A 13680-nucleotide genomic window follows, 5' to 3' on the forward strand; every position below is an offset into this window, starting at 1 on the left:
TCTTCACTGCCAACTCTCAACAAGAAAGTCAAAAAAGCATGCTTTCTCCAAATGTCAAGCTGACTGCATTTGTCATTGTTATGCTGCATTTTTTTTAAAGGTGAAGTGGGAACAAAACCTTACTGTAATGGTCATGGAAACTTCAGCGCTGAAACCTGTGGCTGCATATGTGAGCCTGGCTGGAAGGGACCCAACTGCACCGAACCCGAGTGCCCAAAGAACTGCCGGGACCGAGGCCACTGTGTGGATGGAAAGTGCAAGTGCTTTAAAGGCTTCGCTGGAGAAGACTGCTCATTTGAGGCCTGCTCTGTGGACTGCAGCGTGCACGGCCAGTGCGTGGGTGGCGTTTGCGTCTGTACGGATGGTTTCTTTGGCGAAGATTGTTCTCAGAGCAAGTGCCTCAATAACTGCCTAGGCCGTGGGCGCTGTGATGACGGAGACTGTGTGTGTGATGAACCGTGGACTGGCTTTGACTGCTCTGAGCTTATCTGCCCCAAAGACTGCTACGACCGTGGACGCTGTCTGAATGGAACTTGCTACTGCGATGAAGGATTTGCCGGTGAAGACTGTGGAGAGCGCATCTGTCCGAACAACTGCCGTGGTAATGGTTTCTGTGTCGATGGCCAGTGCGTCTGCACAGCTGGCTACAGTGGAGAAGACTGCAGTCAGCTCACCTGCCTGAATGACTGTAACGGTAGAGGAACCTGCTTCAGTGGGATGTGCATCTGTGACACAGGGTATCAGGGTGAAGATTGTAGCCAGTTGGCATGTCTGAACAACTGTAACAACAGAGGCCAGTGCATAAATGGACAGTGTGCGTGTGATGTTGGCTTCCAGGGAGACGATTGCTCCGAGCTGTCCTGTCCAAACAGCTGCTTGCACAGGGGGCGCTGTCTCAATGGTCAATGCGTATGCGAGGAAGGCTTCGCTGGTGAGGACTGCAGCATCCGCACATGCCCTTCAAACTGCTACGGCCGTGGAGAGTGCTCCGAGGGGCGTTGTTTATGCCACGCAGGCTTCACTGGTGAGGACTGCAGTGAATTGAGCTGCCCCAACAACTGTAGGAACCATGGCCGGTGCATCAATGGTCAGTGTGTCTGTGACGAAGGGTTTGCAGGAGAAGACTGCAGTCAGAGAGCTTGTCCCAACGACTGCCTGACCCGCGGTTACTGTGTTGACGGAGAGTGCATTTGTCATGAAGGCTATTCGGGAGACGATTGCTCCGTGCTCACCTGTCCAGATAACTGCAACAACAGGGGGCGTTGTGTCGACGGAAGATGCATGTGTGAGATCGGATATGAAGGAGAAAGCTGTGCAATGATGAGCTGCATCAACAACTGCCAGGACAAAGGGCACTGCGTGAACGGTCAGTGTGTCTGCGATGAGGGATACATCGGAGAAGACTGCTCACAAGGTAAGAGTCTCTAGACAAAAAAAAGGATTTGACAGTTCACAATTTTAGAAAGTTTCCATGTGTTAACTAAGTGCACCATAAAAGCAAATGCAGAGTGATGTAATTTCCTTCCGTTCTCAAAATTCACTCACCACTCTTCTTGAAAGAAACTATTCTGGTGAATATAAAAGAGGGTTTCGGTTTTTGTGCTGCCCTTGTCTGTACTCGGTTTGTGCTTTTTTGGCAGTTCTTCACACCACAGCCAGATGTGTGTCTGGAGTTTGCATTAGCTCTACGTGGTTGATATTCACTGACTTGAGGGCCTGAGAAAATGTCTAATACAACACCCTCAGCTGTTTTTTTTTCTTGATTTTTTCCAGTATCTCCTCCAAAGGACCTAACTGTTGGGGAGGTCACCAGTGAGACTGTCGGCCTGTCCTGGAACAATGAGATGCTGGTCACAGAGTACCTCGTCACATATGTGCCCACAATTCCTGGCGGTCTTCTCCAAGAGTTCACTGTGTCTGGAGACAAAACCGCTGCAACTGTTAAAGAGCTTGAGCCTGGTCTTGAGTATCTGATTAATGTCTACGCTGTTCTGAGTAACAAAAGGAGCATCCCTGTGAGTGCACGGGTGGCCACAGGTATGCCATATTTGTTTCTGTGTTCACTTGCTGTGAATATGGTTAGAAAAAGATACTAGACATTTATTAATTCTCTCTCTGTCCCCCCTAGACCTTCCGCAGCCAGAAGGGCTAAGATTCAAATCAGTAAGAGAGACCTCAGTCGAGGTCATTTGGGACGAGCTGGACATCCCCTTTGATGGCTGGGAGATCTATTTCCGCAACATGGTGAGTCTCCCCATCTCTGCTGAGGACTTGCCTGCATTTTATTAACCATCAGGGGAAAAGTCAGAGGTGATAAGCTACGACAGCTTATTGAAAGTCTCAGCAATACAAGGATTTATTTTAGTGGTAACCATTAAATTTGCTTTGACATATGGAAAAGTGAGGGATGTTATAGAACTGTGGCTAAAACTGCTGCTGAGATACCAAGGCAAAATCCAACCAACTCTTCGAAAAGGAATGAATGTGTCAGCTGATAAGTCCTTTTAATATTCTGTAGCCTTAAAATGTGTTGTCCTTTTCTGACCTTCAAGCTCTTGCTCCTGCCTTTTTGTGCCTTGCATGAAGAAATATACTGCCTGCGGTACACTAAACATAGCATAACCTAAACGGTAATGAAAATGCTAAAACAGAGACACCATGTTTTAATGCCAAAAGCTGATTTTCTCACAGCAGTCAAGTTTAATGTAAATTTTCTACTTTAACTTGATTTGCATATTATGTAACTTTTACAGAAAGAAGAAAATGGAAAAGTTTCAAGCACCCTTCCACCCTCTCAGAACCAATTCTTCCAATCAGGGCTTGGACCAGGACAGGAGTATGAAGTCTCCATCAACATCATCAAGAACAACACCAGAGGACCCCAAACAACCCAAACATTCACTACCAGTGAGTTTCCTGCACACAGAATATTTACAGTCATGCAGTTTATGGCTGCCTATCATCAACTCTCGACCATAATCATCACATTAGAGTCAGAGAAGATTTTAATTTTCCTGCACTATGTGGCAGCTATTAGTACTTTTGCACTTTGACTGTGTCTGCAATGTGAGCTAGAGTGAAGAAAGAAAAGAAGAACTACAAGAAGAAATCCCAGGTGGCTCTCCATAGTCCGTCTAACAGATTCAGGGTAAAGAGTAATAACTCAAACTAATTGAAGCTGAGCATAGCATATCCATGTCATAGTTGTTTTTTTCTCCTCTTCCAATAAATCTTTTGCTCTTAGCTCTCGTCCTTGTCTCGTTGAAACTTTTATTGCCGAGTTACTCCATACATTAAGTTATGAAATGGTTCCAGTTCCTTACGCCATCAATATGGCACGTCAAGCCAGACAACTTCCTTTGAGCATGGAAAAATCATTTAGTTAACAGGACTGTGTTGATGGACTCTCTGGGTATCACACCGTTTTGTTTCTGATGTCATTTATTTGTATAGGCTGAAAGTCGACACAGAGGAATGATAGAAGCGAGGTTAAACTTTTCATACCCTTGTACCCCCAGTGGTCCTTTTTTAGCATGGATCCAAAATATGGAGGAAAAATGTCTCCTCCACATGTTAACACAGGAGATTTGTCAGGTAGTGACATGACGTCAGACTTAAAGGGAATCACATTATGTTTCATAATGACTTTTCCTGTTGTGGTGGTTGATATCCAAGTTGAGTTATGCAAGATGTATTTTATGTTTAAACACGTACAAACAAAACAACGATTAACATCTCTTTATCCAGGTTTTCTTTGTGAATTTGTATTGTGTATTTTTAGATAATGAATTACACATACAGAGACTGATTAAATCTTTGTTAGAGACATTTCTCTTCTTATTGACACCAAAGGTAGACATAACTTTTTGGAAAGGTACTTTTTAGCTTGCAAGATGACACTAGAAGAGATGGACATAGCTTGCGGTGCCATGAATTGGTATTGATGTTACCGATTTGGTGCTGTTTTTTTAGCCAAACATGAACATATTTGAAACCCTAAGCAGTTGCTTGGTTAGCAAGCTACATGTATTAGCATCTTCTATGACTTTATGATGCCGAAATACCTTTAATCTTCAGGATAACCAAAGTGGAAACCAGCAGTGATACTTAATATTTTTGCACTGACAGTACTAACTTGCTGATTTTTAGCAAAAGTGTTCACCATACTCAACAGCTTAGGTTAGCATGATTAGCAAAATTAGCTAAATAGAGCCAAATATACAGCTTACATTGATTACAAATAAGTTATTATGTTTGAATATTAAGCTAGAAAAAAATAACCCCTGGATGCATCAGTTTCTAGGACAATTACCACTCTTCACATTTTTTGTCTTTCAGTGAATCAGTACCTCTGTTGTGGTTAGATGACATCACGTTTCTTCATGCATCTTTTCTCCCCTCTATATCTCATCCAACTTTCCTTCTCTTACCAAATTGCCCAATCTAGAGATTGATAGCCCTCAGCAGGTGGAGGTGAAGGATATTATGGACTCCTCGGCTCTGATCAGCTGGTCTCAGCCAGTGGCTCCCATGGATGGAATCACCATGTTTTACATGCCCAGCTCTGACCCTTCAGATGAAAATCGTGTGGATATATCCCCCCCAGACAAGCAGTATAGCATTGATGGTCTGAGGCCAGACACCGAGTACACAGTGTCGCTCATTTCCAGGAGTGGAGACATCACCAGTGACCCTGTCACTGCCACATTCACTACAGGTTGTCTTGTGATAATAACTGTATTTTCTGTTTTGGTTCACTGTATTGTTATATTTTGAGACTTCTATGCATTTGTACACTACAAACTAGAGCAGTCTAATGTTGTATTAGTATGTATTTAAGGTTATTGTATGATTGTAGGTCAACAAGTGTCAAGTCATTACATAATTAATGAAAGAAACTCTGTTTATGTAAGCACTGGATGCCCCCACGAACCTTCAGACTGTGTCCCAGACAGACAACAGCATCACCCTGGAGTGGACCAACAGTGAAGCTGATATTAGCAGCTATCGGGTAAAATACAGTCCCATCTCTGGGGAAATTCATGGTGAGGAAGTGTTCAAGCGAGGACCAGGCGATAGCACACAGGCTACCATCACCAGTAAGTATCACATGGATTAATACAAATTAAGCTTGACCACACACATGCAATATCCAGAATTGCATTTGTCACCCAACATGGATATTTAGCTTCCATCTTTCTGCACCGCAGGGCTAAAGCCAGGTACAGAGTACGGGATTGGAGTGACTGCTGTGAAGAATGAGAGAGAAAGCCTCCCAGCTACCACAAACGCAGCAACTGGTGAGAGACACTGCTGAACAGCTGTCCAAACACTCCTCCTTCACACCGCTTCATAAACACACAGACAGATAGGATGTGTTGATACAAATTGAGTGGTGAAATGACACTAATGAGCTGTTTATCTACCTCATTTTTCTGTCAGACCTCGATCCTCCCAGAGATTTTGAGGAAATTGAATCCACAGAGACGTCTCTCAGCGTCAAGTGGCAGAAACCTCAGGCCAAAATCAGTGGATACAGACTGGTGTACATCTCCAGAGACGGTCAGGTTGGGGAGGTGGGGTTCCCAGCTGCAACGACTACCTATCATTTGCCCAATCTGACTCCTGGGATGAGCTACACCCTTACCTTGACTGCAGAGAGGGGGCACAAAAGGAGCACACCCGTCTCCCTGTCTACATCCACAGGTGGGTAGGGAACCATTTTTCCACAGTTTAAATGAATAGAATGAATAAGAACGCATGCATTTTTAGTTAAAGGCTCTGTTACGTTCTTCAGGATTTCTTCGAGGAGCTAAAGTTAAAAGGATCTACAGACAGGTTCAGCTGTTGGAGTTCAGGGGTGTCAGCATCATTAATTCTCTTTTATCTTACTGTTCATTGGACAACCTGAGATTGTTGCTCTCCACTGTAAAAAGATCCATCTCCTATTCTTTTTTTAAAATTAATTAAGATTGGTTTATAGTAACAGCTGCGTTTTTTGCATATATAATGCTAATCGCAGCTTTGTAACCAAGGCAACCAGGACTGAAAGCTTGAAAATGATCATTTGTGTACATGTTTAGAAATACAAGTAGAGATTTGCTGGCTGGAAATAAATCTGCTCCCGACCAGCACCAAGAAACTATTATTTCATCTGTTACTAAACGATGCTTTCTTGATTTTCTTGTTTTCCTTGTAGCCTCTTTCACATTTTATTTAGCTGACTCAGATGACCGTGAGCTAGCGACTCCTACAGGCTTGGAGGACCATGTCATTAGCTTTGTGTATCTAGACCCCTCCGAGTCCCAGTTTTCTGGGACCGAGCCTGAGGATGAGCCTGGAGTGCTGACTGTCTCAAGTGTCACGTCTGATGGATTTGATCTGTCATGGAAACTAAAGGCTCGTGGTGTCTATGATAGTTTTGCACTAGAATATAAAGACACTCAGCGATTGTGGGACATGAGAGAGGTTCAACTTCCTGGAGATGCCCATGGCTCTAGAATCCATGGCCTGACGGCATCGACAGAATATCTAATAAAACTTTATGGAATAACAGGTAGCCAACGAGCTGCGCTACTTGAAGCTGTTGCAATCACAGGTATAAGTCTCTCTTTTAGGGTTTTTCAGCTTCTTCCTTCAGTGGAAGCTTTTGATTAGAGGCCAGACTGATATGGCTTGCATGCTGGATTCTTTGTTCCCAGATTTCACAAGACTTTTTTTTCCACTGAAACCATCATCTGCATAACCTTTGGCATGAGTCCATTTGAACCTAACAAATGTCTCTGTTTTTACAAAAACCCATCTCGTTTGATTCTTTGGTTCCCAAAGTTCAAATGCAAGAAGAAATCCACAGTGGCATCAGTGTCTAGCCTGGATTATTAAAGCTATCAAGCACACTGGTTTTCTACTGAGCTGGTTGTCCCAGTTTCTTCTTGTACCTGAGCTTTTAAATTAAAGCCTTGTCCCATCATTAACCCCGTTTAGAGAGATGAGTGATTCTCTAATAGCAAATTAAACCAGGTCGCCTGCATGTCTCATGACTAAGACTCCTGAGTTGTGTTTTACAAAAGCCGAAAGAACGTGGCTGTGCATGTCTTCAACTTAATTTGAAGACAACTGTATACTTTCACACCAGTGGACTATGCAGAGTCTTCAGAAAGTTAATGACCCTGCTTCAGGTGTCATTAATGCCTTAGCAATGGCTTGATGATTTAGCCGTCATAATATATCCATGATTCAGGTAGAATAAGGACAGCATTTTGTGCAGAATTATTATATTTTTATGTTAACCCATTGTTTTTCTTCACATGATCTTTTTACAGTTTCCAGCAGAGCCAATAAGAAATTCATTCTTTAACCTTCTTTTATTCACTTAGCACCCAAGCCCACATCTCCAGATGTGCTTACGCTGAGTATCAAAGATGCCTCAACGCTCCCACAGTCTGTTCCGGATAATGAAGCTGTTCAAAACCCAGACATCCTCGATACTCTAAATAATGAAGTAACTTCCACTTCTGATTCTGGCGGGATAAGCTCCGGTGCCGAGCCTGACAGCTCAGGCTTGGACCTACTCGGGGATCTCACAGTCAGTGTTACCGCCACTAGTGTAAAGCTGGCATGGTCCGCGCCCGATGAGGCGTTCGATAGCTTTTTGGTGGAGCTTACTGCTCCGTCAGCAACAACGCAACCTCGTGTGACCACGGTACCAGGAAATATGAGGAAGGCTGAAATAGAAGGGTTGTCCCCTGCTACACACTATGATATTACATTGCAAGGGCTGGTGGAAGGGGAGCGATCTTTACCTCTCAGAGTTTTTGCTACTACAGGTACATGGAACAAATATTTCTTATTGTAGCCCTTCATCTCAATCCATCATCATCATATCTTTTATCTCCTATGTCTGAACATTTCAGAATGGTTCAATCATTTCTTTTTCCACAGATACTTCATGTTTTATTGTAAAAGATAATCCTCATTGATCTAATCTTGTCTTTTGCTGAACTTTTAAATCCTCACAACAAAGTATTAGGTCCACAAAAAATCTGAGATTTTGAGATTTAATGTGCATTTAACAAAGAGACTTCTAATTTTGAAAGTTGTTTTTAGTTGAACTTAAACGAACAATATAAAAGTGATGTCAAATGAAGGAAAGTTCTAACATGTTGTTGGTAGAATTTGTTAAAAGTTAGAATACTTCAAATTATATTAAGAATATGTTATTTAATTCTGATAATGAACTCAAAATTAAATATTAGTATTCAATTTTGACTCTAATGTCAAATATATTGTAAATATACAGTATACTGCAATATATCAAATATACAACATTCAATACTTTAATATCAAACATTTTAATTAAGAGTGTAAAACTTTTTTGAAAAATTATTTTGTGATTAAAATGATTAGAGTTTAATATTGTTCAATATTTAGGAATTTTATTTTATTTTTTTATTTTATTTCACAAGTCCCTCAAAGGACTCTTACAATACTAAAAGTTTGATGCTTTATTGTGTTTTTATTACAACATGATGATGTCAGCCTGTGATGTTCATATGATATATTACTTGATATGGCTTCTTGAAATATTTTAACTTTGTCCTTGGGCGCTAATAGTAAAGGTCAAGGTCAAATGCTTAGCCAATCTAGGTACTAGTTTTAAGTCAATCCTTAAAAAATTCTGCATAATATTAAGTTTTTACTGATTTTTTTATATATGGCATGACCTTGACCTTCACCAAAAATGTGCTTAAGCTATTATTGGTATCCACCATTTGACAAAATTTCAAAATAATATCTTGATAACTGTTGATGTTAGACTGCTAACTAACAAACAGGCAGACAGACAAAAGACAAGCAAACAGAACCAATTACACATTTTCCGCCCTTCGGTGGGACAAGAAGATGGGGAGAATTTAACCCTCCAGTTTTGTGCACCCCACCCCCCTTACTTTAGTGTTCCTGGTCAAAATTGAGCGGTCTGTTTTAAATTAACACAAACATTTTTCACCACGAAATTCAGTTGAGTGGGCCCTACAGTTGGTTGTTCAGTAGGTCATTCAGCCAATGGGGGGGGAGGTTGAGTGTATTCCCATTCATTTGCTATGGCACCACAGATGTAACAAGGATGATTAAAACACTCAAAATTCAATGAAAGAGGTGATCATCACTTTTATGTGTTCAAGTGTTTGCAATTTTATCTCAAAATCTGAGATTTTTCCCCCACTGTGCTCCTCATACTCCTGATGTACTTTTTTTTTTCGCCTTAAAATGAAATGCATAATCCATCTTCCTGTCCAGCTGACCCCAGTCTGATATGTCTATCTACCAGAGATGCTGACGCCAATGGTGGTGAACCTCACCATCTCTGACATAACATGGGATGGCTTCACTGCGTCCTGGAGCCCCACGAGTGGGGACTTTGACAGCTTTGTGATTGAGGTAGCAAACCTGGAGAATTTTGCAGAGAGCCAGAACCTCACTCTGTCCGGAGACGCTTTGAGCCTGGGTATCTCTGGGCTGAATCCCAACACCAGCTACATGGTTGGCCTGTATGGGATGTATCAGGGCTCCTTCCTTGAACCTGTGTACAGTGAAGCCACCACAGGTACCTGCAACTTGCAGCGTTGCAGCCTTTTGTCCTCTAAACTGTCCTTCTTTTCCATGAATAATTTCTACTAAAGTCAACATCTGTGAAGCATACACATAAATAGCTCTGTTGTCTCACTCTCAATGGAGCATCTTCACCTCGCAGCATGAAACAAGAACATCATGATAATAACGCAATTGTTGTTTATGGCCTCAATGTCCAACACCCTGGACACAGTGCACTTTACTGCTTCATCTTAACCAACATGCCGTTTACCATTCCTCACCCTCCAGCCACTGATTCTGTCTAGCTGAGAGAGGGCAGGGTGATGCGTACATGTGCCTCATCACTGACCCAAACCCCTTGACTTACCTCCGACTGATCCCCTTATCCCAAAGTGCATGAAGCCCCCCTCTGCCATCCCTGCATCGTGGTCCGGTCTGGCGCTGATGTGCTGCAATGATTGCAAAAGCAAACCAATAACTCTCAGCCTCCCCCGCCAGTCATACAGCAACAGTGCGATAATCTCATATCATCTCATCAGCCCTCATTCAGCGTATAATTGATTAACCATGACCCATCATTTGCCCGTCGATGTGCAAGCGCTCACAGTATGCGTGAGTATCCATGTCATCTTTCAGTTTGTGTGAATGACGCTGGGGTGGTTTTGTGGATTCTGATGAAGTTTATTTTCACGGAACATCAAAGTAAACACAAGTCATTTCCTTTTGGACTGCTAGGTGGCAAATGATTAAATCTTCTTGTCACTATCAAGGTAAAAAGCTAATAACATAAAACGAAGCTAACAGTAGCATCACCTCGATTTACATCTGAATTTTGTTTTTAGTGCATGCTTGCATGTAAGGACTATATTTCCTGCAACATGTAAATGAAGTTTAACTAGCTCTCTAACTCATCTGCTTTGAATTGCTTTGATGCCGCGTTATGCATTGAATTGATCAGCATTAACATGCCCAAACCATGCTACATGTGCATGAAATCTGCTTAATCACATTTTCAAATTTAAGTCAGTGATTAACAACTCAAACTTGCAGGTAATTTTGAAGGCCTTTTGAGTTTCTCTCCTTGGCTTTACATGTTGCTTATATTCAAGGTAAAGAAAAGAGTATATTTGGTTTCCAAAATTTTTACAGTGACACAATTCTCTTAATTTTGAACACGGCTCTACAAGCAATATTAAGGGACACACTGGGATACAATTCAAACACAGACTTTCAACTTTAATTTACAAGGTGAAACAAGAATGCTGCATTGCCACAGCTGAGAAATCACAGCCATTTTAATGCGCAGTGCTTTTTAAATGTTGAGTTGAATTGCTTTCATAGTATTCTCCGTAAAATGCTATCCAATCAGCTTTGCTGCATTTGGCTGAATCACCGGAGACAATAAAGCTCTGCATACTTCAGAAATTGTCCAGCTGCTTCTGTGTTCGGTCACATTAGCAATAAACACGTCTGGCCTGGTAGCTTTAGAAACCATGCATGGCTGTACATACTCTCTTCACTGTGTTTTACGGTGTTTCTATATGTTTGAAATCATCGGGTATCTCCATACGCTTTCAGTTTTAGAAGTGGTCCAGCTTTTTTTGGAATGCAGGATACGGGCGGATTTTTAATATTTACCTCATCATTCTTGTTCCCCTTGAATTAAATTTGAAAAGTCTGTGCTTCAGTTGCCTCATGGTTGTGTATTGCAAACCTATTGCGGTGGCAGCCACAGTTAGAATTGTGAAGATTGTGTTTCTGTTTAAAAAATCCTGAATCTAATTGTGTTTAAATAACTGTGGTGCAGGATTTTTGCTTTGCGTTTAATGCAAAAAAAAAAATACATGCATGTATTTAATCACAGCTTCTCAGACTGTCAACAGTTACTGTTGGTGGTGGTGAGTGTCCCGTAACGCTAAATGTATTCCTTTCTAGAAAAAGATCAATTTCTAATCATTTACTTGTCATTTAATAATAACATTTTCTGCATAAATGCCTTGGTGACAATCTAATCATGGTTTCTTTCTTTAGTGAATCAACCAGTGGTTGGCAAAATATATATCATGAACTTAACGTCAGAGAGCTTTTCAATCCTCTGGAATGGCACTGAAGGAGAGTTTGATGGTTTTGTCCTGGAGATAATTGATTCTGATTGGCTGATGGAGCCAAAGGAGTATAACATATCCCATGATGTAAAGTCCTATGATGTCACAGGGCTCAGGCCCAGCACTGATTACATAGCCTACCTCTATGGAACGTACAAGGGATCCAGAACGAGTGCAGTCAGTATTGTTGCATCGACAGGTAATCGGTTTTATGTGTATCAAATCATTAGTCTCCAAGAGAATTGTTGTTACCTTCACTCTAAAGTTGACTTGGGTTTTAAAGTGACAAATACATGTGTTATCTTTTTTTTAATAAATGCATATATTTTATATTTTCTCTCCCCTGTAGCTGAAGAGCCTGATTTGTCCAAGCTAGTTGTTTCTAACATTACCTCAGACAGATTCTCTCTGTCTTGGCGGACAAGAGAGAAGGCTTTTGATAAGTTTATAGTAGAAGTCAGAGAGTCTGCTTTGCCCTCGCAGGCAATGGGGCGCGCTCTGCCTGGAGATGTGCGCTCCACAGTAATGGCGGGGCTCAAAGCGAGCACGGGCTACAACATAAAGCTGTATGCCACTGGTGTTGATGGCCAGAACACACAACCCCTATTTGCTGTAGCTACAACAGGTATCACATGACTTGCATTTCTTGAGACTGGACATGCCGCCTACATTGTTATGTACATGTATGCAGGACGACATAACTGAAAAGCCATGTTCTTTTTTTATTCAGAGGACATCCCACAGTTGGGGCCCATAGCTGCTTCATCTGCGAGTCCACATAACCTCAGCTTGTCCTGGAGCACTGTGTCAGGTCATTTTGATGGCTTTGTTATCCGAGTCAGTGATTCTGAGCAGCAGTCTGAGACACTGGAGTTCAGATTGCCTGGTGATGTCCGTAACATTACAGTCACTAACCTGATGGATGCTACAGGCTATGATATTGAACTATACGGTATTTCTCATGGGCGTCACACCCCCACAGTGTTAGCCCACGCTGTCACAGGTACTACGTATTTTACTCATATCTTTTATTCTAATACTTCAAGTATACTTTTTTCCACCAAAACTAAAAAGGAATTTAGCTCCTTTTATCAGTTTAACTTAGCAGAATAATTAAATGAATTCAATATGCAGGTCAAAATCCCAAAACACCTTAAGAGCAAAGCGGACATGCATCACAAGCAGCTTTTGGGTTTTTTTTCTGACGCTCATAATCAGCAAGCATTTGTTGATGTTTGAAACATTCATAGTCAGTTTAAAACAGATGTGGTGTCGAACTCCAGGCCTCGAGGGGCCATGTCCTGCAGGTTTTAGATGTGTCCTTGATCCAACACAGCCGATTTAAATGCCAAACGACCTCCTCAACATGTCTTGTAGTTCTCCAGAGGCCTGGTAATGAGCTGTTCATTTGATTCAGGTTTGTTGACCCAGGGTGAGATCTAAAACCTGCAGGACACCGGCCCTCGTGGCCTGGAGTTCAACACCCCTGACTAGGGAAACCAGTATGGAAGTGCTTTAAACCTGCATTCTATTTAATGGCCACCAGAGGGCAAACCATCACGTTTCAAAAAGCCTCAAGACTCAATAGGAAAATGGCACAATGCCCTCTTCCTGTATGAGTGCAATAAACCTTTTTACTTAAAACTTCTTGGGCTTCAAGCCATTCTGAATATTTTACGCCCATTTTGAAAATAATGGTCATTCAAATAGTGAGAAAGAAGGATAATCGTTTAGGATACGCTAACAGCTTGTAATGGATACATGCACCTTTTAACCATCTTTCACTCCAACTTATTAAACAACCAAAGAGCTAGACAGAATTTAGAAACCCAACTCTTAACCTTTTCCACCCTAACCGGAGAAGTTATAAACCATTTTTATGTGTTAATAATCATCCACCTGGCTTGTCCTCAGAATTTGAAGTTGATTTCTTTGACTTTTTATCTGATTTATAAAAAGTTCAGATAAAACAATTATTTCAGGC

At 41.6% G+C, this 13680-nt stretch overlaps 1 protein-coding gene across 1 annotated transcript in view; it reads left to right on the forward strand.

Moving 5' to 3' along the window:
• The window catches only part of LOC308392040 (tenascin-like), a 28625-nt gene that overhangs the window by 929 nt on the left and 14016 nt on the right, over positions 1–13680 (forward strand). Inside the window, exons 2-15 of the mRNA XM_080874888.1 lie at positions 101–1414; positions 1774–2037; positions 2129–2244; positions 2754–2907; positions 4448–4717; positions 4914–5099; positions 5211–5300; positions 5443–5706; positions 6200–6598; positions 7377–7826; positions 9329–9604; positions 11623–11895; positions 12046–12321; positions 12427–12699. Of these exons, the coding sequence (XP_080731014.1) occupies positions 101–1414; positions 1774–2037; positions 2129–2244; positions 2754–2907; positions 4448–4717; positions 4914–5099; positions 5211–5300; positions 5443–5706; positions 6200–6598; positions 7377–7826; positions 9329–9604; positions 11623–11895; positions 12046–12321; positions 12427–12699 (4605 nt within the window). The remainder of the gene's footprint in view (positions 1–100; positions 1415–1773; positions 2038–2128; positions 2245–2753; positions 2908–4447; positions 4718–4913; positions 5100–5210; positions 5301–5442; positions 5707–6199; positions 6599–7376; positions 7827–9328; positions 9605–11622; positions 11896–12045; positions 12322–12426; positions 12700–13680) is intronic.

This window comes from Rhamphochromis sp. 'chilingali' (genome assembly GCF_963969265.1).
Source record: "Rhamphochromis sp. 'chilingali' genome assembly, chromosome: 2".
Taxonomy (NCBI): Eukaryota; Metazoa; Chordata; class Actinopteri; order Cichliformes; family Cichlidae; genus Rhamphochromis; species Rhamphochromis sp. 'chilingali'.